This window comes from Phragmites australis, chromosome 16 (assembly GCF_958298935.1).
Source record: "Phragmites australis chromosome 16, lpPhrAust1.1, whole genome shotgun sequence".
Taxonomy (NCBI): Eukaryota; Viridiplantae; Streptophyta; class Magnoliopsida; order Poales; family Poaceae; genus Phragmites; species Phragmites australis.
Window position 1 is genome coordinate 28,355,770 of NC_084936.1, and position 25,847 is coordinate 28,381,616.

Consider the following 25,847-nt stretch of genomic DNA (forward strand, 5'->3'; position numbering starts at 1 on the left):
AAAAGATGTAATCCTGTTGTTGGGAGTAGAAATTACTAGTAAAAAAACTTCCATAGAAAAAGCTTCCGCCTTCAATCTCTCTCATGAGCCGCTGTGCATAGAAAAAGATTTTGCCCCTTCTCCAACTTCTCCTTGGAACTCCGCCTTGCCCCCATCGAAAGCGACGCCCCACCTCAACGGACTCCACTCCCAGTAACTGACCTTCCGGGCCCACGCCACATTCGAGAGAGAGAGAAAGCCTTTCCGCGCAACTTTTCCACAGCACAGTGCTGCCTGTGCTCGCAGCTCGCTGCCCCGCGTGCGCTCTGCTCCCACAGTCACCTCCCCGTCCCTCCCCCTGCTCCCTCTCCTCGGCTCTCCTTTTAGAGAGAGAGAGAGAGAGAGAGAGAGAGGGCAGAGGAGAGAGAAGCACCAGGACACCATTTCCCGGTTCCTCTTGTCACCGCCTCCGAGAGCCAACCGGCGGGATTCTTGGATGCGACAAGGCGAGGCCTGTCCTTCAGTTTCAGTCCTTGAGCAGAGCGAGCCGCGGAAGGGCCTCTCTTTGTAGGATCGTAGGCAGGCTGCAGCCGCCTTAGGGCGAGTGTTCAGAGGAAGAAGAAGAGACAACAATCGCAAAAGAACCGCCTTCTTCCCCAAGCCTTCGTCGCGTGCTCTCGCGGGGAGAGCAAGGAAGGAGGACGAGGAGGGGATCGGGCTCGCGGGCTCACAGGATTTGGCAAAGCTTCTGTCCAGAGGTGCGTGCTCCTCACTGCTTCTTTCTTCATCGCCGGTTCTCAAGATTCGTCTCCTTTTGTTCTTCGCTCATTAAAGGACTCGGAATGAATTTATGCCGTTAGTTGAGGCTGTGAGAAAAGCCTCTTTTTTTCTTCTCTCTCCCTGATTCCTCCTGCGAAAAATATTGGTTTTCTGAGTATTTGGTTTCTGAAGATTGGTGACTGCTTTCGAAGTTGTCAAGATTGTTTCTTACTCTCCTTGATCAGTGGAAACTCTAGAGCTGATTCACATGAGTTTTTACTCAAGATTTGATTCAGTTCTCAGCTCACTCCATGTGGCAATGTTCGTTTTCAGTTCTGGGATAGTGCCAGTTCGTTGATTCCAGAATACATAAGATTTGGCATCTGATTTCATTGGTCCTTGTTGGATCTGCTTGTACTCCGATCTCTTTCCGGACTGAATTAAATGCTTTGCAAGTAACAACGCCGTCCTTACCTCTTGTAGCCTCCGTTTCTAGTACACCTCTTTATGTGTTGTTTTAATACACTTCCTTTCAGGTAGCAATGCCTGGTACGTACTATATCTTCTCTTTTCTTGACATCAGAATGATCCCCTTTTGTGTTCTTTGAATTTCTTTTGCCTTTTCTGGTTCAGCATTTAAAAAAATGAACTCTGTTTTCAGCTATTTGTTTGGCATGAATTTGTAGTTCAATTTCCAGCCATATCACTCGGCACTCGGCAGCAATTGGTGACAAATGCACTATTTCGCTGTTCATTGAGACTCATAAAAAAAGGTTTGGACTACCGACATGTTCATCTGGATTATGTTTGGTGGAAAGCTGCAACCTTTATTTCATTTGGTAGTTGGAGATACACTTTTGCTAGGATTTGCCCAGCTTGTCTACCATTAGCTCACTAGCTGCAATTCTTTATGTCCTCTGTGTGGTGATCATGATTCCTGAACTGTGCTCAACGTGCGCAGGTAAATGTGCTTTAGGAGCAACAGCAATGGCTTCGCTGGTACCTGGGGTCCTTCTCAAGCTCCTTCAGCACATGAACAGCGATGTCAAAGTCGCAGGCGAGCACCGGTCATCCCTTCTTCAGGTTGTCAGCATAGTTCCGGCGCTTGCAGGGAGTGATCTGTTCACCAACCAGGGGTTCTACCTCAAGGTGTCTGATTCGTCTCATGCAACTTATGTTTCCCTACCGGACGAGCAGCATGATCTCATACTGAGTGACACAATTCAGTTGGGGCAGTTCATCCATGTAGACCGTTTTGAGGCAGCCACTCCAGTGCCGATCTTGAGGGGAGTCAGGCCAGTTCCAGGCCGGCATGCTTGTGTCGGCAATCCAGAGGATCTTGTGGTGACTAGCTCCTCCAATTTTCTTGGAAGCAAGAAGGTGCAACCATCCATCAATGGTTCAAAGGATGCTGCTGCTTTGTCACTAGAGAAAGAGCAGAGCAAGTTACAAAAACTAAATGCTTCTGTCAAGAACAACGGGACAGAAAGTAAGAAACCCCAACTCACCAAGTCAAACTCTTCGCTCTCAAATGAAGCACTCAATAGTCTTACCAGTAAGAAGGAAATAGTTGGCTCAAAGGCAAAGTCTACCAGTGCTAGGTCGACACCTTCATCTCCGACCAGTGTCCATTCTCTACCTGCATCATTTGAGAGATTTTCAAATGACATGAAACATAGGACAAAAACGAAAGGAACAGAGAAGCCATCACGATCGAGGCTATCCTTGTTAGAAAAGGCTGCTTCTGTTTTGAAGGTTACTACAGCAGGGAGGAAGTCCTCTGCAGGTAACTCACTTAGTAACACCGTCTTGAGCATTGAATCAGAACCAAAGGCCCTGCGAAGAAGCTGGGAAGCGAATGCAGATGCAAAAGGCAAAGGCAATTCAGATTCAAAGGCAGACAAAGCTGACAGGAAGTCCGAGAATAGGAGCTCTTCGGTATGTTGACAATGCTTGTCGTATATGGGTAAATAAATGTGTTGTGTTAATGTGTGTTAAGTTTTCGTCAATATAGGATCTACGAACATATGTATTGTTTTTTTAGGAATGTGCAGATCATAATTGATTCTTTCAGTGTCCATCTCCATACAGTTTCTTCAGTCGATAACCATTGTTGGTTCTGCTGTGCTCAGACTCCTAGGCGGAAACCAGCAGCAGAAGAGAAGCCATTGCATAAGGATGACAGCAAGATTCAGACTCCTCCCAGGAAGAGCTCAGCAAGTGCTCCTCCAGATGATTCTGACAAAGGAGTGGTTAAGCATTCTTCTCCTATAAGGAGGACGTCTGGGGTTTTAAGCAACCCAAATATTACAAATCTAGTGAAGATTGCTGCAAATAGCAAAAAGTTGACAGATGCTAGCACTTCGTGGACGGCACTTCCTCCATCACTTGCTAAATTAGGAAAGGTAAGAATGGATTCCGTAGTTGTTTACCAGCTGTGAGCCTATGTTGGTGTTCCATAGATGTTGACAATCTTATGAATTTCATCGAGAAGGATCAACACAATTAAGCTCTAGGAATACTGAATACATAATTTTAGCCAAAGAGGAAGGGGGGATAGGATATCATTTGCCTGCAGTAGTTGAGTGCTTTGTGTTTGGTCCTTATCCTCAATGAGTTATTTGTTGTGACAGGAGCTCTTGAAGTACAGGGACGCCGCACAAATGGCTGCTGTTGAAGCCATGCAAGAAGCTTCTGCTGCAGAGAGCCTTCTTCGTTGTTTAAGGTATTTTTTTGCACGAAATTTACCTCTATGATCCTCCGATTACAGAATTTGTGTGTAGTTTACAAATCCACTGGAGCCATTTCAAGGACTGACAACACAATTGCTGCTTAGAACATAATATGTCTGTAAACGCAATGATTTAAGGTTCTTAATACTTCGAATGGCGTGGAATTGTTTCCGTATTTAGCTGTTCCTTTTCTCCTTTGTCTAACAGTATCTTAATGCTTATTTTCAAATGACATTTAATGTACCAAGTTTTATAAGGCTTCTAATAGCCAACTTCTGATAGGGGTTGGTTCTCTTGATGTCTATCTCACATGGGTCCTAAAGTATGATCCTACAATAATCAATAGACCGCTGGTATCACATTCTAAATGTCTGAGCTCTATGTGACATGCATGGTTCAGTGATGCTAGTAGCTGCTCCTTGTTGTCTTCTCCGTTTGACCCAGACATGGAATTGTCATTATTTCTGCACATGTTTAGAGTTCAGACTTCACATTGCCTTCGTGTTTGTTTGCTCTACCGACAGTGTAAACACTTCACTGAATTGAATGGCTGAACCTGGAGTCCATGCTGTGCATGGATGACCATTGGCCAGCTGTTCTTGTTGCAATATCGCCAAACAAGAACTGCATCCTATTTGTACTTGCCACTGCTATATTCTCCTATTAAGAACTGTATGAAACCAACAGTTGTTTTACTGTACTTCCAGTTCGGATTCAATGGTAAATGTGAAATTTTTATATGATTCCATTTACAATCAAATTTTGAATTTTGCTGATGTGTGTCAGTTGATACAGAAATGTAATGCAAAATCCATGTTTCTGTAATTTTACTTTGCTTGCTCGCTTATCAGTAGCACTGATGCAGTGAGCTTGACCTCACCGTTGTTTGCTCTGCGCAGCTCATACGCGGAGGTGAGCTCATCGGCGGAGGAGCAGAACCCGCAGCCAGCCGTCGAGCAGTTCCTCGCTCTTCATGGAGCTCTCTCCCGCGCCATCGTCGTTACTGAGTCGCTAACGAAGGCCACCGCCACGGCAGCAGCGGCCTCCACCGCGATCTCACCAGATCGATCAGCAGTCGGCGGCGACGCGTCCACCGCCGACGAGACACTGGCCATCGCGGCGGAGCGCCGCCGCCGGGCAGCCTCTTGGGTGGGCGCCGGTCTCGCCACCGACCTCTCCGCCTTCTCCCTCTACAACCTCAAGCCGGCACCCGCCAATTCTGCCTCCCTACTGGCCGTCGTGCTCGTCGACGAGTCGGCGAAGCCGGCGGCGGCGGCGGCGAAGGCGTCGCTGCCAGCGAAGTCGCGGCTGTCCCCAGCGAAGGGGAAGGGGAGGGCGGGTCCCGCCGCTGCGTCAGCGGCTCCTCCTGTACCGGAGTGGGAGAGGGGAGGTGGCACGGAGGAGAGGGGCGAGCTGGCGCGGCGGCTCGGGGAGGAGGCGAGGGGGTGGTTCCTGGCGTTCGTGGAGCGGTTCCTGGACGCCGACGTGGCGGCGGCCGCGCCGTGGGACCGCGACCGCGCGGCCAGGATGCTGCCGCAGCTGAAGCGCGTCAACGACTGGCTCAGCGAGATAGGGAAGCCGGCGGAGACGCCGCCGACTCCGCCCTCGGACGCGGACGGCGAGGCCGCAGCCCCCGCGGCGAACGGCAGTGGCGCCGGCGGCGTGCCGGAGGAGACTATAGAGCGGCTAAGGAAGAAGATATACGAGTATCTCCTCACCAACGTCGACTCGGCCGCCGCCATGCTGGGCGGCGGCGAGGTGGCGCCGGCGGCGAACGGGAAGAAGGGGTGACATGGCCTCGTGGACCAAAAAATGGGCCGGGCTAGATTCAAAGGGAAAAATGGGCTGGATTGGGCTTGTAGAGGTGTTCTGGTCGTCGTCTCAAATGGAATTATATACATATATATATATGTGTGTATTCTTTAATATTTTTAAGAATACATGTTCGTTTTAAAAAATAGTAGTTATAGGTTACTGTTATCTGTTCATCAGCGAGAAGAAGGGGTGAGATTAAGTGGGTTTTTGGCGGTCAGTATATTAAATAAATAGTTGTAGTAATGTCTGAAAACTTTATTTTGCTTGTTAAACGTGCGAGAATTTAATATCACCCGCCGAACGGCTAAAATCTTTATTTCGTCTACTCAACAAGCGACACGTTTGAATTAATATGGAGAATTATTTTCTCTAATGTGACTTTTGTATACGATAAGTCTAGTTGCAACTACGAATTCGAACGTGTCTTTGTATATAAAAGTTATATTAAAAAAATAATTCTACATATTAATTTGAATATGTTATCTGTTGACGGGACGAAATAAAGATCTCACTTGTTCGAGATGAAGTTCTCATTCGTTCAGCGAGCAAGATTAAATTTTCGTCTAATGAATAAGCGAGATATTGTTACAACTGGTTATTTAACGTACTGATTGTCGGAGCCCACAAGATCTTACCCGTTTAACGAATGACAATAGTCTATATCTATTATTTTTCAAAATCGGCATGTATTATTGAAAGTATTAAAAAATATAAAAAACCTGTGCAGGTCCATGGGAAGGGAAATTTTTACAAGTGCACGTGGACATAATATTTATTAGGGTTATTCATTTACGTTAATATTCGTGTTAAAAGGATATGTAAAAAAAATCATAACGTAAATGTTCTATCAACGAATGGATAAGGTGAAAAAGATAGACGGTCGAGGTAGATATTTATTGTATAACACATTGCGAAGTTGTATTTTATTTCCCATGCCCATGCGTGGCCACGACGCACTCCAGCTCCATGACGTCTCAATACGAAAAACCCAATAAGCTTGATTTTTTTTCCCGAGAACCTGCAGGGCACATCTTTGTTTGAGAGAAAAATGCCTATTACATAAACAAAGCCACACGACCAAAATAACAAAACGATAAGAGAAGACAACGCCATGATAGATCACAGTAAAAACGAAAAAGATCCAAATAACTTGACCATAACGCGTGCCATGAGCAAGAGAATCGAAAAAGAGGGAGCTTCAGCTCAGGGACGTTCACTTGTCAACCTAAAGTTCAGGGGAGAAGGATGCTGCTCTGTTCTCTGCCTGTGCGTGGGCCATCCAGGAATGCTTACTTGTCAACTCATTAAGAAGAAAAAAGAGGACGAAAAACAACCGGGTTAGAAGAGTTTTATATGGGCGATGTTATTTCTCAAACGTCTATTTTTTTTTTTGTTGGATGCAGTTGTCTTCAACCTTTGGTCTGTCTCCTGTGGTTGCCTCTGTCTTCAACTACTCGTTGACTCACAATCGCGCTCGTTCTTTGCTTCCCGTCCTCCTTCATTTGTCTCTAGCAGCGCTCCTATCATCAGATTCACCACCGCCGCCCGTTGCTGTGTTAGCCTGGCTTTATCGGGTCATCTCTGCTCGCCTACGCTCCAGCACCACCCATTAGTTGTCCTCCGCTGCACACGATCGATAGCGTCCCTACTGTATCTCTGATCCGCGCCCATCTTCTCTGTCGAGCCAGCCTCTTTCCCCAAAAACTACCTCTAAGTCTGTAGACAAATCAAACCGTCAGAAACCCACCACCACCAACACCATCGTGCTCACGACCGCCTCAATAGACCACCTAAATTTCATATACCTAGAATTTAGGAGGTGCAGTTTTATATATCTCGTGTTGCTTTCGGGAAGACACATACAACAGCACAACTGAAACAGTTATATATAAAAAAGCACAACCTCTTGACTTGTTTATGTATCAGTATCCGTGCCATGCAAGTGCAATCGGCAAAAATATATATCAGTATGTGAATTCTCCATGTTCAAAAGACTGAGTCCCGAGGGGAATATCAATGACTTTTCTCTAGGCACCAACGACGACTTTTCTCGGAGACGAACCGCGCCTGATCGATGTGATACAGCAGCGCCTAGTATTACTTTGGACAAGTTAAAAGGCTACCGTGATGGTACATGAGTAGTACATCCAACCGTACGGTCTAATGCTTCGTCAGCTCATTCCTAACGCACTGACTACATATAATATACTCGTAATCACTTCTAAAACCACTGCTATTTTCTGACGAAACCAGTGATCTAATGCTTTTCAGGACCCTCTTCTCGGTGATCCAACATGAACTTAACTAAACTACTAGCTACTTTGATGCGCCTTGCTGACTGAATCAATGAAGCTCAATCGGCAGCATTGTCGTGCAAGCTAGCACAAGCAACCCAGCTCAAAGTCTCTCCAATTCCGAACACTAGCTAGGCCTCTCAGTTTGAATACTCTATTTGATTGCTATTTGCTTCCACACGCATGACAAAAGACTTTCGATATATAATGTCCAAGTGATGACACAGCCACATGGAGAGAATAATTCCACACATACATATCTCCCAGGTCCACGTACTTGACTTGCACACATAACAAACAGACATGCATATCGCACACGGCCAAGCTGGTCAATGTTTCCTCCCCACAAGATTGAGATTCCTACGTGCTCATGCTCCCTTGGTCAGCACCATGCTCGTCTGAGTCGTCTCCTCTCCTCCTTTTTCCAAATCTGTGAGCGCACACTTCAGTTAACCTCTCCACCAACTCGTTCCTACTTCACACGTAGCGAAACATTTTTTTAGGAACACTTTGTGTGCTCCCTAAGCCCTCCCACCCTTATAATTTTTGAGCATGGAAGAGCATGAAGAAGAAGAGAAGAGAAAGAAGAGGAGGGGAGAGAGGAAGATGAAGAGTGAGCGCGTTCTACTTCTTAGCTCTGAATTCGCCACTAAATAAAAGTGCAACTTCGCGTAATATATACCCCTAATAAGCATGCACTTTAATTTAGACAATAGGCTAAACAAATTAATAAGGTCATAAACCAAGTCCAACCAAACCTCTCATGCACCCCGGCCGGCCCCTATATAAAGAGCACCAGGCGAACTGTTAGAGGGAGCATATCAAAGCACAGACAAAACATACAAGTGATCAGACACCTCCTCTGATGGGTTCATCGACGAGGAGACGCCTTCTTCTCGCGGCCCTCGCCGTGTCCGTCCTCCTCCTTGCCTGCAGCGCGCACCCTGCCGGCGCCGCGAGACCGGCACCGGAGGCGCGGCTCGACGGCGGCGGCGGCGAGGCAGTCCGCCATGGCTCGGGGTGCCACACGACGGCGGTGGAGAAGATCACCAAGGAGAAAGTGGGGCTGCTGATGGCGAGGTTGCCGGCCGGACCAAGCCCCAAGGGACCCGGCCATTAGACGAGCGATAGAGTTCTTGTGAATTGTCATAGGCTCTTCCGGTGCTTACATATTTTTTTGTTGCTTCTTTTCTCAGAAAGGATTGATTTTTTTTTCTAACTGTATGATATTGCACTAAGCATGCTCGTGTGAGGTATATAAAGAATTGATGTATACTTTCTGTTACTCAAAGGGCTGGCAAATACAAACATGAACACTCTTTTCCTCACCTGTCTGTTGAACATCATAATATATATCGACAGAAACTGAGCGCAGGTTCGACAGATTCTGTGCACTGTGCACCTGTCAAAAGCCTGTATATCTAAAGCGCAACAACTGCAAACATTAGACTTCTGTGGTTACTGCAAATTAAGCTGAGGATATGATCCCTTTTGTTTTCCTCTAGCCACAAACAGAACCACGCAATCTTGAAGATTGATTTCGAGAAAGGCTAACAAGATCAAATAGTCATTCCTACAACAAACTTTAAGGATGAATGGTGTGTTTGGATCCAAGGTTTGTTTTGGAAGGGAGTGTAGAAATTAAAGTAAATGATGATATTGAACCTTATTTCCAAACCCAAAAAGCTTAAGGCAACTAGATCCCCACTTCTCAATATTATTTAATATTGTGGCGGATATGCTGGCTATCTTAACCTCCCGGGCCAAAAATAAGGGGCAAATTTTGGAAGTTGTATCACATTTGGTTGCTAGTGGTTTGTCAATTTTGCAATACTCAGATGATATCATCATTTTCATGGGACGTGATTTGGAGGAAACAAAAAATATGAAGCTCCCCTTGAGTGCCTTTGAATAGCTCTCTGGCCTTAAGATTAATATTCACAATAACGAGTTATTTTGCTATGGGGATGCCAAGGAGCATGATGTATACATAACTATTTGGTTGTGAAATTAGTGCATATCCATTCAGATACCTTGGCATTCTAATGTATCATAGGAAGATGAGAAATAGTGATCAGAAGAGGGTAGAAGGACGCTTTGAAAAGAAGTTAAGTAGCTGGAAAGGTAAGCATATGGCTATTGGGGGCCAATTAGTATTCATTAACTCTGTATTAAGTAGTATTCCCATATTTATGATGTCGTTCTTTGAAATACCACGAGGAGTGTTCAAAAGACTAGACTATTTGTGATCAAGATTCTTTTGTCAAGACTACAATCACAAGAAGAAATATAGGCTTGTAAGATGAAATATCATATGACAACCAAAAGATCAAGGAGGATTGGGCATTACCGATCTCTCAGTCAAGAATATATGTCTCCTTAGAAAATGGTTATTTAAACTATTAAATGAGGATGGGGTTTGACAAACGCTACTTAGGAATACATATTTGGGTATCAAATCACTCACATAAGTAGAAGGAAAACTAGGAGATCCACACTTGTGTGTCAGGCCTTATGAAAGTTAAAATGAATTCTTCAAATGGGGATCATTCCAAAAACAAGATAGTTCCCAAATAAGATTTTGAGAAGACACATGGCTAGATAATACCTCTCCAAGATACAGGGTATGGGGGGGGGGGGAGCCCAAGATCACACTCAAGGAGGGCCTCTTCAAAACCTACAAATGGTACGTCGAGAATGTTGTCTCTAACAAGTAGTGCAATATCAACAGTGGTGCATCATTCTCTATTGCTACTAGTATCATAATTTGCAGTGTTTCTACTATTGCCGATTATCAGATCATACGACCATCAGTTATAAGCTCACCCACATAGAAGAGGTTTGTTATGTGCTGGCTGAATAATTTGTGGGTCAAATTTGTACACTTCTAGAAGCATAATTGATCTTGAACTATTTTTGTTGATTAGAGAAAGTTTAACACTATGAACTGATACATATTTATTGGCCTAGAAACAACTGCTTGCTAATTGAGCAAGTTTTGTTTGATTTGTCAAATATCAGGATGTGTTCATAACAATTTCAATGCTTCATGCCCTTTAGTCTGTACTGATTACTGTTGAGAGGAACACGTTTGATTGAAGAATATATTGTCTTCAACTGATTTTAATGTCATGAATCGGAAAATGACTTGTGCCAAGAGTAGTTTGCTTAAGTTCAGTATGTCTCTCAAGGGTATTTTGCTTAGAAATGGAGATTTGCTCTTGTATGGGTAAATACTCTATTAACATTATTTTTGTAGAAATATATTTATTTTTTGCTAACATGGTATTTGAATATTTTGTGTTCATCTATATTGACTTGGAAGTAACTTTGTCTTTTCAAAATGGTGAAATGTTAAATATTAGCTGAAGTAACTAGAGGAGTTCAAAGATTTTTTTTATGAGGCATTGAGCGGTCAGTGCACTTGTTAATGTGATGTCATATAGAAGCCTATCCCTGTCTTATATGTTCATCATATTGAAAATTAACTGAACTCCAGATATCTTGGAAAATTATGCAAAGAGTAAAGGTTGGACTTATGATAAATTTGTGTTCTACATTTGCGTGGAAGAGCTTTTGTAATCGTGTTGTATTTTTCTTTATTGTAGAGACAACTCATTTTCCTCCCTATTCATTGTGAAGCCCCTGCTTTTGTTGAGAAAGCCATTGAACATCAAATTCTTATTACTGAAATTAAGGTAGAATTTTTCAGTGTGCATCCTAGAGCTTTTGAGTTCAGGAGTCTTCGAATTTTCTGTGGTAACAACACAGCGTATCTGCTTCTATGTCCTGAATGATGATTGTATGATGATTGTTCTTTTTATTACAGGTTGTGGAATCTTCTTATGCCCTACCAAAGAGGTGGAAAAAATGGTCTTTTTTCGATGCAGGAGTGGGTAAAATTGTTCTGGTTGATCAGCAATGTTGCTAAGGCCCATGGCTGGTATTGTACTGAGTTCATGGTTATTTTGCCTAGTTGCTTATTTATTTGGCTGATTGTGACGATCGGTTGGTTCGTATATACATATCGTATCCATATTTTAATGTTATGGATAGACTAAAGTCTGCTAGGTGCTTCCAATCATTAATTCAAGTTTTGGATTATGCAATTTTTTCAGGGCTAATACTGACAGTGGGCATCTTGGTCAGCATGTGGTGGATACCATCTAGGGAGCTGAGGTGTTGGCCAGTTGCTTGCTGTTCTGCTGATGCCGTCTTATTTGTGTATGCTCCTGCTCATCCAAACATGTGTGTTACCGTTTGTTTTTAATTTAACAATGGTTTATTTCTTGTAATCATTTTAGCCATTGCCCATTTATATGACCTTGCATATTGGGATGGGATCTCAAGTGACAAGGTTAATTTACTAATGTAAAGATAGATTTAGAATGGTTTTACTGCTTAGATAGCTTTGCTGCTTGCTATCCATCTTTCCCTTTTATTCATGTAACTTTAAATAAATATATTTCTATGCGCACAATTTTGTCACATGATTAATTTAAAGGCAATGCTTGAACTTTAAATATTTCACCTTTATATTTAGAGCTATTTGTGTAAATTCCCATCAAAGTTGTAGAATGTTTTTCCAGCTACCTGTTGGGTAAGCAGGCTAAAATGAGAAGCGGCAAAAACTGCTATTGTCACGCAGGGACAAACCACTCCGATGCAATGCTTATGACCTTCTTATGTTGGTTTCATGACGCATGACCTTCTGGAGTTTGTGCGGACATCCTGGAGTGCATTGTGCACAAGCAGCAAGCCCTGCTATGATTGCTAGAGCAGAAGGTACAGATTCATCTTTTGCTTGGAGTATATTAACAGTTGATGCATGTAGCTATTGAGGTTGTTTTGCAATGGTCCGTAATTGCTATCGGAGTTTAACTCTACATGGGCTAGATACTGGGGCAGAAGGTACAAATTCATCTTATTAAGAGACATGCTACTTCTGCCCTAGGTAAACTGACCAAGAACATGAGCACGAGAAAATTGAGTATGTGCGGAGCCTCAAGAGTGTTTTTGTCCCTCTACTATAACATGTTCTTCTGTGACCTAAGAGTACAAGCAGTAGAGCTGTTGGAGCAGGATTTGAATCTACGATGAAGATGAGTCAACATAATAAGTGCACAAATAAGATGATATGAAAGCACCGGAGAAGCATCAAGATCATGTGCTTCAAACTTTTAGCATTTGTTTTGGATGGTGGTCCATTCATTCTTAGTCAAGATACTAAGTATTTTTTATACTTTTGATATTTCTCTTCCCAGTAATGATATCATGCTCTATCAAGAAAAGAGGATTTTTATTTATGATGATCTTTTGGTTTTTTTCTTGACCTACAGACACATAGACTGCCCAAGAAACATGGCGGAGTGTGCATGGTGGCCAGAAAATGGCGGTAGGAGGCCCAAAGCACTGATGGAGACCAGATAAAGGTGGTGGTGGAGCACGACGTGTCTGGTGACGGGATTTGGGTGAAACTAGGATTGGGGCCGTGTATGTGATGTATTGCCGAGGTTCAACAACCAGACAAGAGATGAGTGACATTGAATTAAGTTTTAATGAAAATTTAAGGGTTTAAGTATATTGTCTCTAACTTTATATTTTTGTTAAGTTTGTTTGGGGAATGAATCAAAAGGCAACATTCCTGAAGTTATACGAGAATTTGTTAAACGTATCAGATAGTGCATCGTTCAGAATGAAATTAGTTGTGCTATTATTTTTTGCTCAAGACTATTGTATCGTTTATTTTTTTCTTTACCAAAGTTTTTGCTCATAAATACAATGTTCTAATTCTTTCTTTGTTAAGATAGCGCCTTATATTATGTAATTCTTTCTTCGTGAATACAATACGCGTGTTATGAAGCTAAATAAATTTTTGTACACATTATTTTATTTTTAGATACGTGACTTTCATGCAATGTATTGGATGTAAAATATATCTATATGCATGTGCAAAAATTACGCGTGTGTCGTACCTGCATAGTTACTCGTTACAAATAAAGTGAATCTCTGCGAACAAGTATTGTAGACAAAGGCCCCGTGGCATTTTATTTCCATTTTACTTTTTTTTTGTCGCGATTTACGAATAAAGTGAATCTCTGCGAACAAGTATGAGACAAAGGCCCGTCTATATCAAATTCGAAGAACAATTGAATTGATTTTTTATATTTGTTCAGAAATTTGGCTGCGCTAATTACAAAATATCGGCAGTATATGTTGTTAGGGTTTTAACTGAAGCATTATCAGAATTAACAAGCCAATCACAAGATCAACATACGAGATACAGTATTCTTTTAATGTGATCTGGTTAACTTGCCTTCATTGTCAGTGCAGACAGACTCTACTCACTATATTTTGTTTCCATTAATCTTCGGTTACACGACAATGCCTTCTATTTAAAAGCCCGATCACAAGTCTATTTCTAGTCCTACCCTATTAAAAAGGTCTATATGCAACCCACCGTATACATATATTCTACACAAATACAACATATGCTAGTCGCTACAGAGAAGAAACGATCGGCAATTAGTTTTCTTTCCCTTTTTGAAATGCTCTTCCCTAACTCATCAGTACTTCAATCCGACTCGACCGGTGCAAGGACTAACACGTTAATCGTGCCGGATTCGGGACCAATCCTTTCTTGTTCTCTATAAGCACGTACCAACGTGCGGCTCCACCGGTCGATCGATCTCTCCAAGGGACGGACATGGACTCCTCCACCGGCGGCGGCGCGCTCTCTCCGGTGGTGCACGGGAGCAAGGTGGGCAACAACGAGGTCGCCGAGTTCGACGGCATGGTGTTCGCGGTGACGGACGGCAACGAGGTGGCCAAGGTCCTCGAGGGCGGCGCGCGGTGCGTGCTGGGCAGCGAGAGCTACGCCCACGTCAACGCGCGCACCGGCGGCAGCATCACGCTCTCTCCGGCGGTGCACGGGAGCAAGGTGGGCAGCAACGAGGTCGCCGAGTTCGACGGCATGGTGTTCGCGGTGACGGACGGCAACGAGGTGGCCGAGGTCCTCGAGGGCGGCGCGCTGCGAGTGCTGGGCAGCGAGAGCTACGCTGACGTCGACGCGCGCACCGGCGGCGCGACGCGGCACCACTTCGTGGACGTGCAGGGGGAGACCGAGGCCATGCTGCTGCTCGTGTCCGTGCGCGAGGACGAGCGCCGGATCGTCGGCATCCGGAGTTTTTATTAGGAGTGTTCCGCACGCGTACGTGACGCAGCAAGATCGGGTAATCCGACGTGTTCATATGTGATCGATTAGCAGATTTTGAGAATTCATGTTCCCGCGTCATCTGATTGAATTCATCGTGACAGAGTGCAAAAAAACAACAACATATTACGGGAAGTAGTTAGAGACTAGAATCGTGACGACCGGCACGGCGGTTCCCGCAGCATCCGCCCGGCCGGTCGCCGGCCACGCACGGTTTAGACGACGCACGCGCTGCTCCAGCATCGCCTCGGTGCGCTCGACGGACCGCCTCTTTCCCCTCCTCCGTGTCGATCTCGTCGTCTACGAGCGGCGGTGGGCATAACCGCATCTCTTTGCCATCCTCCTCGGCTGTCGTCGGCTTCTTGCTTGTCCCTTCTCTTCTCATGTAGGTGTAGCTCAGGAATTTGGGTGCCTAGGCGCCATCGGCACGAGCCAGAAACACAACGCTTGCCCTAGGCCAGAACGCGTGCGTCCTCTTCGCGGGGGAGAGCAAGGTCTCTTCCACTCGTGCTGAGGCCAAACAATCAACTTGTGCATGCTCGTCACAGAACATGTGTCTACCCCTTAAGTTTTCATCATCGTGGGAGTACATCATCCACTCTAAAAGTCATAGAACCTAATGAAATGTATGTGATTCCAACTTGATGCTCCGTCAATGCAATTTGTCATGGATAGGGATTTCAATTTCGTTTTATAATTTTTTTTTGTTCATACGAAATTTCGTTAAAATTTCGGTCATATTTTGTCTTTTGCTCTGTGGATCCCACATGCAGTAAAAGAAAATTCCAAAAATAAATATTTTATTCCCACCAAAATTCGTGAAAATTTAATCCCCGGTCCCGGCAGCTTTCTTTCTCATCACTCGCAGTAAAAAAAAAAATAGCAGTACCAGTAGCAGGCTACTAGTAAAAACTGCACTACTACATGTACACTAGGAGTAACTTACAAGTATATAATGCTCCTGATAAATTAACCAGTAGCAACGCCTGCTAGTCGCTACCCGACGCGCAGTCCCTCCTGCTGAGCGTGCCGGTAGATTGCCAACCCGGCGCCGCCCCACGGCCCCACGTCTTCGTCGGCGTCGGTGGTGGCCGGGCTGTGGTGGTGCTGCTGCGCCGCCCCGTTAGCGCAGAGGCACCGCACCACGGCGCAGACCAGTAGCCGCGCCGCGACGACGGCGGTGACGACGACGAGCACCGTGAGGAAGTAGTCCATGGCCGATCGGTGGGAGTCCGGGCATCCGACAAAGCCCAGGCAGACCATTGTGACGGGCTGCTGTGTTGCAAACCACTAGCCAAGCAGCTGGCTTACACGTTAGAGCCCGAGCTGGTTTTGTTATATATCTTGCAGGCTGCAGCACTCGCACACTGGCACTGGAGAAGGGGTGAAGAGAGGAGTAGATTCGTTGCTTGCCTTGGAGCCTGCAAGAGGATAGACATGTACCTTCCTTGTAGCTTTGAGAATGTCGTTGCATTTTCAGACAACGACTGACCACTTGCTTCTCTGAATTGCTTTTCGAATGGGGTCAGATTAGGCTTGAGCTACAAGTGACCGATGAACTGGGGATTCTCGAGTTCGAGCATGAAACTTAGAGCAGCACCCAGCACCTATTATACAGGGTCCTTCATACAAAGGAATGGATAAAGAATGCAAAGAGCCTAAAGTTGGTTGGAATCGCCCAAGATTTATCTGTTGAATTCCACAAATGACATATCTGTCAGTACCAGTGCTATCACTGGTATGCCTGGCATCAAAACCAACCCTGCGATCTGACTTGGTTCAAATTAAGCTAAAATAGAGCACGACTATGCATAATTGCATATAAAACGATATGCAAGAAAATACACAATGTTCGTAGCAGGCAAAATATGATAATTCATGGAAGCCTTTTTTTTTTCCTTCGGGATATGCGTATCCATTATCCATCTTATACAATAACAAAACCGCTTTACAAAACTTCCATGTAGAGAACACATCATCATACCACCACTCTTCCATCTTGATCCTTTGTCTTCCAAATAGTCCTTTTTGAAATTGCAAATCCAGCACCACGCAAAGCCTTTATAGTTGCACCTGGTCAGTTAGAGAGTATTTCAAAGCCCCACACGATCATTTCAGCAGGACAAGTGCATTTGGGCAGGGATGTCACAGTCCTTGATCCAGTTCCATCATTTATGGTAAACTTCTATTGGACGATCAAAACCAGTGACGGTACCCACCAATCTGTCCATAATCACCTCTACTGACCTAAATCCCACCTGAAAGGATCACTAAACGGTTTAGCGAAATTCTGCTGCAGGGGCCAAGAAAAGAACTTAAGAATTGGCAGGCAATATATGATACCTTGTCTAGAAGTATCTCCCGGAATTTCTCAGGATATATACAGATAATGTTGAAGTTTTCTTTGGCAACCTGAAAACAGGTGCAGAAAAGGGAGTAAGAATTGCAAGTTTACTATATATGCTCCAGGGGAATTCAAAGTTCAACAAGGGTGGAAGAAACAAGTGCTTCTCTTATCTAGCGCTACGGATTTTGACCACATGTACACTCGTGGTTAGGATCAGGAGAGCAGCGGGTAAGAACATAGTTTTGTAAAGAGGTACATCCAACTTTCACAAAAGGATGGGGGCCAAAAGAAAAACACAAAGCAAATACAAGCTACGGCACTTCACAAACACTAGTAGAAGAAAACTAGCATCACAAATTCAATGCATTAAAAAAATGTCAAGAAGGGCTAGCTGGTCATCAGTCTAAATAAAAAAAACAACCTCTGAAACTAATCTGTTTCTCTTGTATGAAGTCCAAGGTTGAGGCTCCATGATAAAAACCCCTCCCTGCAAAACAAGAGAAGCAAAAGGCAATATTATGTATTTTTCCTCTTACCATTGATGTGCAATTTAGAAAAGCCCAGCAAACAGAGAGGTGTAGATACCGGTCTTAGAAGCCTCCAGATCTTCACAAATAAAGTAATTAGGCCATCATCACCCCAGTTCAGGTGGATCCATTTTGTCACACTCAAACTGCATCACAACAAAGCAAAATAAGCTAGTGGCACTTTGAGAATGATCAGTACAAAGAAAACCATAAATTCCTGGGAGATCTCTATTGTTAATTTGTAAGTTACCAGATTATGGTGTCATACTGTTCTGAACATCCATGCAGACTCTCTACAAAATTTTCACGCCGAAAAGAGACAATTTTAAAAAGACCATGGTGTTTGTGGTTATAACTATTCCCATTTGGCATATCAGATGCCACTTCTTCCAGAGAGCTCTGAGATGGAGAATTTGATAATTCTTGAGCTTTAACATTTTTCGTAGCCACCTTATCCAGCCGAGATATCCTACGTAGGTTCCACTTAGCGGTCTCGATCAAACCTAACAGGGCAAGATCAGAATCAGTTTAATTCAACTAAACTTCCAACACACAACACGCAGGGAGAAATCAATACATAACAAGAGTTTATTGGAAGAACAATTCAAACCTGAATCAATATCAACTCCAAGAATGCTTCGACATTCAAATTTCATTGCTGTGCAAGAGTAAGAAAAAAAGGTGAGAAACTTTCATGAGCTCTAACCGAACTTTAAACTATTCTACATTATGCCAGTCATCTTGCAACTGAGACATCTATCTACAAGAACGACTACACAACACCTATAAGTATGATATATCATCAGAGTTCATCACTAATATTCAATACAAAGAATAAAGAATAACAGCAACAGCAACAGTTGAGTGGTATTTAGTACTTGTATATGACCAAATCCATATCAGAATTCCAGCCCGAGATATAACAATAATTGCAGTTACAATACCGGTTGAAAACTAACTTATTGCATTAAACTAGAACCGAACATTACCTAAGCCAATCGTGACCAAACCCTGATTGCATCCAATATCGAGACAGTCCTTGCCTTCAAACCACTCCTTCTTGAATACCTCAAGGCGAGGATCTTCACCAACATTACGATCAATCTGTTGAACGCATGAGATAGAATTTATCAGCTGAAATGAGGCTTGGTGGATCTGACCATCGAGTTGACAATCTATAGTACTAAGTAAATTACCATGTGCAGCATACTAAGCAAAATCTCTCCTTCCCTCCCTGAACAAAAAATTATATACACATTGGCAAATCTTATGGAAGCAGCTACATGTAACTGCTCATCTACTCCATCCCTGTCACTAGCCTTGCCAGCAACACACCTGGCCACTGCTAGTGCTCCCATCCAAGACACACACTAGATGAGAAGTAAAGGTGCTTATCAATTAGCAGTTGTCTATTTCGATCAAATTTGGGGTCAAACGAGAGATGGTTTTGTTTACTGAACCTGACATGGATTCAAACACAATATCCCAAATGCTGATTTAGCTAGGATGAAATAAAATAACAGAGTGAAAAACGCCAACTTCAGTATCTGCATGCGCCCAACAGGGCGACAGGTAGTGCCAATGACATTCTACTAGGAATCACAACAAAACAAATCAGTAAAAAAACACACCAGACCACCTTCACATTTATCTGCAATGTCCTCTGGGCAGCTTGAGAAGCACAAGCCCCACCCATGAAAGTACACCGCCCTAAAGCAAAATGCAGGATAACAAATGAACGCTGCAGCCTACTAGACCTCAGAAACATTTCGTCGAACAGGTGCGGGGCATGCTAAGCAAGATAACTCTATTCAGCATGCGAATTTTACTATGCCACCCAAATACCCAAACCCCACGAAAACCGCAACCTCCAGTGAGGCATATCGTCTAACAACTAGCGATCGCGCGTAAACAGCAATGATCCATGAATTTTTCGGAGAAAAAGCTAAAACGTAGGCGGTTTGTACTCACCCGGTAGCCGTAGTAGTTCCTGTAGTTGCCGTAGATGAAGGCCTCCTTCTTCTTCCGCTTCTGCCCTATATTACCTCCGCCGCCGCCGCCGCCGCCTCCCCCTCCCCCCTGTTCGTCGCTCCGCTTCCTATTCGACTCTCCTTTATCCCTCTTCGCCGCGTCCTCTGGCGCCGTCGCGGTGGCCATGCTCCGAGAAGGGATGGGATGAGTTTCGCCGCCGCCGCCGCCGCGCCGCGCTCCGTATGCGAGGAAATTTTTCGAATTGAAACGAGGGGAAGGGCGCGACGGCGAGGCCGAGAGGGAGCGGTGGAAACCCTTGCGGGTTTAGGAACGGCGGTTGCGCCGTGGGAATGACAACAAGGGCGCGGGAATGGCAATGGCAATGGTGGCTTCTGGGCGAGTATGGCGGTGGATGGTTAGGATTCACGTTTGGTAACCTGGTTCACGGATTATGGTGTTGAATGAAGTGGTCTTGAAACTAGGGTTTTTTTTCTTCTTATAACTGTGAATTTTAAAATTCAATTACAAGGAGATTAATAGCCTATTAATAGCCTCCCATCATTGGATAGATCGAGAACCATTGTTGAATTATGTGTCTATTGTTGATGTTTTTTTTTGCTCATTGACAAATGTAATGCCTGATAATTTCAATGTGGTCTTATTACTATTAGGTACTATGAAAAGTGGGTAGCACCTAATATTTACTTTTTAAGGTTTGCTGGTGTTGTTAAGTTTGGAAACATTTGAATTGCTGGACTATCAAAAATACATAAGCAACGGGATTATCACTTAGGCAAATTTGTTATTTACATGGGATACTTTGGAGATTTGTTATTCTTAACCTTTGCATCTGGAAGCTATCATGAAAGGACAGGAGCCTATAAAAAAAAAGGCCCAACAGTAACTCTCTTTACATGTTGAGTAACTTATTTCTACATGTGCAGGACACGAGAGGCCTCCATACACTGAAGATACTAAACAGTATGTTTACCATGTAAGGCATTATGATGTTCTCAAGCTCATGCATGTGAAGGAGCCTCTAGATATATTCTTGTCCCATGATTGGCCTCTGGGCATTACTGAGTATGGAGACTGGCAGAAGCTCATTTTAGAGAAAGAGTTCTTTGAAAAAGAGGTAATATTAACTCGCTTAAGAGATTGCCTTCTGTTAAAGTTGCATGCCCATTGCATCATTATTTCCCCTATATATAACTCAAGGTGACCGACAATGGGTTAGGAGCAAGTTGAGTATTAGAGGGGCTAAGCCTTTTGATTTTGTCCAGACTCTGCCATCTTTCAATCTTTCCAATCCAGTGTCTAAACCCTTGATAACAGGTATGTTTGAATATTCACATCTTAACTATGTGTCAAGTCATGTGATTCTAAGCATTCGCTAATTCCATATGAAAATATTTTTATAAAGACCATGCTTGACATCAAGTTTGAATTTATCTCCTTTCTTATCAAAGTTCTGAATTGTGCTTAAAGTATTTCTCCTGTGTTATACACAATTCCCTGCAGGAATCCACAAACTAAGTCTTTTCTCCAGCTCGTGGAACTCTCATATCTGCTGGACTCATCTAACTCTGAGGGTATGTCTGTCATAAATGGTTAATATAATTTATGTTGATTTTTAAGCATTGAATATCATGTATGCAAAGACGAGAACTGACAAAAGTTTGGCTCAACAATTTTCCTCTGTCGATAGTTGATACTGTCACATATGCTTCTAGCTTTTAATAATCTGTGATTTCTCATCTTTTGGTCCACAGGATTGATAGAAATGCGTCAAGCTCTCAACCAAGATACACGCTTGATGATGATGATGATGATGATGATATAGAACTACCGCAGGCCCGTCCCTAGGAAAGTGCGAGCTGAGCGGCCGCATAGGGCCCTAAAAAGTCAGGGTGTCGGGGTCTACCTCCCTAATCCGATTTTCTCCTATGGTCAACTCTACGTCGCTCTACCACGAGCAACTGCTATGAGCAATTTTAAAATATTTGTTGCGTCGGGAAATGATGTGAGCTTTAATTCTTCCTGCACATTAACCAAAAATATAGTCTAAAGAAGTCCTCACCTCATAGATGTGTTCTGGAAATATGCTACGACACTTTGTTGTTTTTATTCATGTTATATTTAATTAAAAACAATCTAATATTTTGTTCGTAATCATGTTTATGATGAAACAATAGATAATATTATTATGCTGTATGTTATATTTGACTAAGGTATTATTTACATATAATATTTTTTTTCTTGTTTCATATTATTGTAATAGCAGGCCAGCCATTCAAAATATAAATACCGTTGCAACGTACTAAGTAGATGTCAAAAGCCTCAAAGCTGAGGCATTGCCCGAGAACAAGATAGCCAAGTAGCTGAGCTCGTCGTTAATGGGCATGAGGCTAGGGCCCAATGTTAACAAAGTTTGATTTGTGTATATGATAGTTGTGTGGTGTTTTTATTAGATATCGTTACCTCTAAAAGGGTATCATTGACATTGTGAATTGGTAGTATGGTTTCTATTTGAAAGAAAGGAAATCACGGGAAAACATTTGGAAAATTATTCGACACGCTTTCTTAATAACGACTCTTGGAAATTGCTTACTCCTTCCAGTTCAAAATAAGTATCGTTTTGGATTATGTTCAGTCAACTGTTTTAAACTTTGAGTACAAATTATTTTTTATGTATTGAGTTTGGATACTTGAAAATGACATGGATAGATTTATCTTGAAAAGTACTTTCATAATAATATATTTTTGCTATATTTATTAATATATTAAAAAAATAGTAGTTAAAGTTGTATTTTAGAGACTGTCGATATTCAAAACGACACTTATTTCAAATTGGAGGGAGTATTAACGCTAATTTCTTACATATTAATTAGGTGTCCATCTAATGTGATAGGCAATTTAAAGAGGATAGAGAATAATTTTATTTTTTATGGAAGAAACTAATTCTTTGAGTAATCCTAGATGATTGTGAGATCATAAATTGCTTTGAGAGTGTAGAAAGAGAGAAGAAGAAGAGATGCAACATATATTGTATTCATCTGATGAGTACATATTTATACAAGCATGTGAGGCGTTGAGACTAACCAACTAACTAACAACGATAGTTTAGCTGATTACAGGGAGAGAACGCTAGAGAACCGGTCATGACAGTTGAGGTAGAAACGTGCACTAACACGCCCCCGCAGTCTGTGCTTCATTCCGTGTTGTGATGCACAGATTGTACCTGAAATCTTGAAACGTTTTTGTGGGCAATCCCTTGGTCATGACATTCGTGCTGATCTGTTGGCACATGGAGCACACGAAATTGACCAAGAGCCACCTTTTCTCTGACAAAGTGGATGTCTAATTCGATATGCTTTGTGTGCTTGTGATGGACAGGATTGGAGGCCATGTAAACTGATGACTGATGAGACATTATCACAGTAGATGATAGTTGCCTTGGTGATGCCACAGCCAAGTTCGGAGAGTAGTTGTCTGAGTCAACAACATTCAGCAACGGTGTTTGCCTTGTCTTTGTACTCCGCTTCTGCGCTCGATCGTGAGACAATTGGTTGAAGCTTCGATGACCATGATACAAGAGTGTCGCCAAGGTAGACACAAAATCCAGGAGTTGATCGTCTTGTATCTGGGCAGCTTGCCTAATCCACGTCGGAGTAGGCGCAAATGTCGACGGAGGGCGACGCAGCAATGTTGAGCCCGAAGGAGATAGTGCCATGAACATAGCGGAGGACCCTCTTGACCATCGACAAGTGACAATCCTTTGGATCATGCTTGTTGCACTGCATACGCAAGATCAGGCCGAGTCATTGTGAAGTACATGAGGGTGCCAGCAAGACTTCGATATGCAGCAGGATTGTGCAGTGGTTTTCCGGCGTTTGCAGCGAGTTTCGGCTTGGTGTCCACGGGAGTAGCCGTCGGTTTGCATTGAGACATGTCCGTGCATGCGAGAATTTCTACGGCATACTTTTCCTGTGACAAGAAGAAGTCGAACGTGATCGAGGGACTTGGATTGCCGAGGAAATAGTGCAATGCGCTGAGGTCCTTGATGGCGAGGTCGGTGCGTAGGCGCCACACGATTTCGCTGAGGAGCGAGGTTGACGACGCCGTCAGTCCATACAAGGACTTTGAGAGGCGGCATACATGGTCCGGTCGCATGTTGTCGATGAAGCTGGCGGGTTGGGCGCAGAAGATCTGTTCATCGAGACGCCCGTGCAAGAATGCGTTTTTCACATCCAGTTGATGGACGGGCCAATCACGCGACGCACCCAAGGCTAGGATGGAGCGAATGGCCGTGGGCTTAACAACAGGACTAAAAGTCTCATCGTAGTCGAGACCGGGGCGTTGGGTAAAACCGCAAACTACCCTATGCGCTTTATATCGCTCCAGGGAACCATCAGCGTGCAATTTATGCTGGAATACCCACTTTCCGATGACAAAATTTTTGTTACGCAGTCATGGTACAAGCTCCCATGTTTGGTTCACCATTAGAGCGCCGTACTCTTCCTGCATAGCGACTTTCCAATTTGGATCATGGAGAGCGGCGCGAACGAAGGAGGGTAGTGGTTAGATGGCGGAGTCTGTGGCAAGATTGGCGAAACATGGGGTGTGATGGTTGAGGTTGTTGTGAATCGTGAGGGGAGATCGGAGAGACGGTTGAGCTTCTGGTGGTCTGGCGATCAGGTAGTAGCGTGAAAGGAGGGGAGGTGGTGATCGCACGCGGCGTGGCAGCAGGTGGGGATGTGGTGATGGAGCGCTGCGCAGGTGCTGGCGAGGTGGTGTCCGTGGGCCGCGCGGGTGCTGGAGAGGAGGTGACCACGCGTGGCGCAGGTGCTGGAGAGGAGGTGACCACGCGCGGCGGCAGGGAAGCAGTGTCGTCGTTGGATGGATCCACAGGGAACAACGAAGATTGGGATCGAGGAGTTGTTGCCTACGAAAATGGAAAACATGTTTTGTCAAAGTAAAAATGTCGTGAAATGATGACAAGCCTCGTAGCCAGGTCATACACTTTTATCCCTTGTGTTCTGGGGATAGCAGAGGCAGCCAAACATGGCGGAGGTGAGCGTAGACAGGTGAACGGCTGTGGAGTAGCTCGAACGGGGTAGTGCGAGCTTTTGGTGTGCAGGGTCGTCTGTTTAGAAGGTAGGCGGCGGTGGACAGGGCTTCAGCCGAAAAGTGATAGGGCATGGAGGCTTGGAGAAGAAGGGTGCGCATGGAATCGTTGAGGGTTCAGAGAATTCTCTCGGCTTTCCCGTTTTGCTGGGAAGTATACGGGTAGGATAGCCGTAAGAGAATGCCGTGAGCAGCGAAAAAGGAGCGAAGCGTACTGTTGTCAAATTCTCTCCCATTGTCGGACTGAAAACAAAGCCCCTTGCGAGAGAATTGTGTATTGACAAAAGCGCAAAATGAAATGATAGTGTTAGCTACTTCTGATTTGCGCTGTAATGGAAATATCCAGACGAAATGTGTATAATCATCAAGAAGAGCTAAATAATACTGAAAACCGGATATGCTCATGACAGACGATGTGCAAACGTCGCAATGCAATAATTGAAATGGAAATTGAGCATTTGATGTGGAATTGGGGAAGGGCAGTCGAGTGTGTTTGCCTAAACGGCAAGCATGACAAGTACTCGGAGCTTGTTTATTACATTGGAAATCAAATGATTGTAAAATGTGGGAAAAGGAAGACTGTCCTGCATGTCCCAGCCTTCGGTGCCAAATTTCAGCGGAGATGTTGACGAGGGCAGTGGCAGCCGGAGCAGAGAAAGGGTAGAGATTGCCCTTGCTATCACATCGGAGAACCTCCATCTTGGTGAGCAGGTCCTTGACAGAAAAGCCAGAGGGATCAAATTCCACTGAAACAGAATTGTCACGCGTTAAATTTGAGAGTGTATTTGAGAGAAGAAGAAGAGATGCGACGTATATTGTATTCATCTGATGAGTAAATATTTATACAAGCATGTGAGGCGTTGAGCCAAGGCTAACCAACTAACTAACAGCGATAGTTTAGCTGATTACAGGGAGAGAACGCTAGAGAACCGGTCATGACAGTTGAGGTAAAATCGTGCACTAACAGAGATACCTCAAGAAACAAATAATACATATATAAGTATTGAAAGTTTGTTTCTTAACATTAATTTTTTACTCTCTCTCCTGTTAGACATCATCTAAGAAACAAAACATTGTGAGTGG

General features: G+C 43.9%; 2 protein-coding genes and 1 long non-coding RNA gene across 3 annotated transcripts; 1 reads left to right on the forward strand and 2 right to left on the reverse strand.

The window, feature by feature from the left end:
• Positions 1 to 1,539: 1,539 nt before the first annotated feature.
• On the reverse strand, positions 1,540 to 2,377 carry LOC133895635 (uncharacterized). The gene is made up of 2 exons (XR_009905631.1): positions 2,247 to 2,377; positions 1,540 to 2,163 (listed from the first exon to the last, which is right to left on the reverse strand). It is a non-coding gene; the product is annotated as an uncharacterized LOC133895635 (long non-coding RNA).
• On the forward strand, positions 1,726 to 5,517 carry LOC133895634 (uncharacterized). Its single transcript, XM_062336095.1, has 4 exons — positions 1,726 to 2,676; positions 2,871 to 3,143; positions 3,372 to 3,463; positions 4,370 to 5,517. Exons 1-4 carry the CDS (start codon positions 1,726 to 1,728, stop codon positions 5,259 to 5,261), a joined length of 2,208 nt encoding a protein of 735 aa, XP_062192079.1. The 3' UTR covers positions 5,262 to 5,517.
• An 11,072-nt stretch (positions 5,518 to 16,589) lies between these two features.
• On the reverse strand, positions 16,590 to 20,076 carry LOC133894733 (probable RNA methyltransferase At5g51130). The gene is made up of 8 exons (XM_062334895.1): positions 19,638 to 20,076; positions 18,656 to 18,770; positions 18,277 to 18,324; positions 17,917 to 18,169; positions 17,725 to 17,812; positions 17,561 to 17,626; positions 17,136 to 17,204; positions 16,590 to 17,050 (listed from the first exon to the last, which is right to left on the reverse strand). Exons 1-8 carry the CDS (start codon positions 19,821 to 19,823, stop codon positions 16,961 to 16,963), a joined length of 915 nt encoding a protein of 304 aa, XP_062190879.1. The 5' UTR covers positions 19,824 to 20,076; the 3' UTR covers positions 16,590 to 16,960.
• Positions 20,077 to 25,847: the final 5,771 nt, after the last annotated feature.

Excerpts from the sequence above, each read along its gene's own strand:
- LOC133895634 (XM_062336095.1), top strand. The coding sequence starts at position 1,726 with ATGGCTTCGCTGGTACCTGGGGTCCTTCTCAAGCTCCTTCAGCACATG. Across the intron at positions 2,677-2,870 it reads CCGAGAATAGGAGCTCTTCG|ACTCCTAGGCGGAAACCAGC; the intron begins GTATGTTGACAA and ends TGCTGTGCTCAG. Across the intron at positions 3,144-3,371 it reads CACTTGCTAAATTAGGAAAG|GAGCTCTTGAAGTACAGGGA; the intron begins GTAAGAATGGAT and ends TTGTTGTGACAG.
- LOC133894733 (XM_062334895.1), bottom strand. The coding sequence starts at position 19,823 with ATGGCCACCGCGACGGCGCCAGAGGACGCGGCGAAGAGGGATAAAGGA. Across the intron at positions 18,170-18,276 it reads TGGAGTTGATATTGATTCAG|GTTTGATCGAGACCGCTAAG; the intron begins GTTTGAATTGTT and ends TTGCCCTGTTAG. Across the intron at positions 17,627-17,724 it reads TCTGGAGGCTTCTAAGACCG|GGAGGGGTTTTTATCATGGA; the intron begins GTATCTACACCT and ends CTTGTTTTGCAG.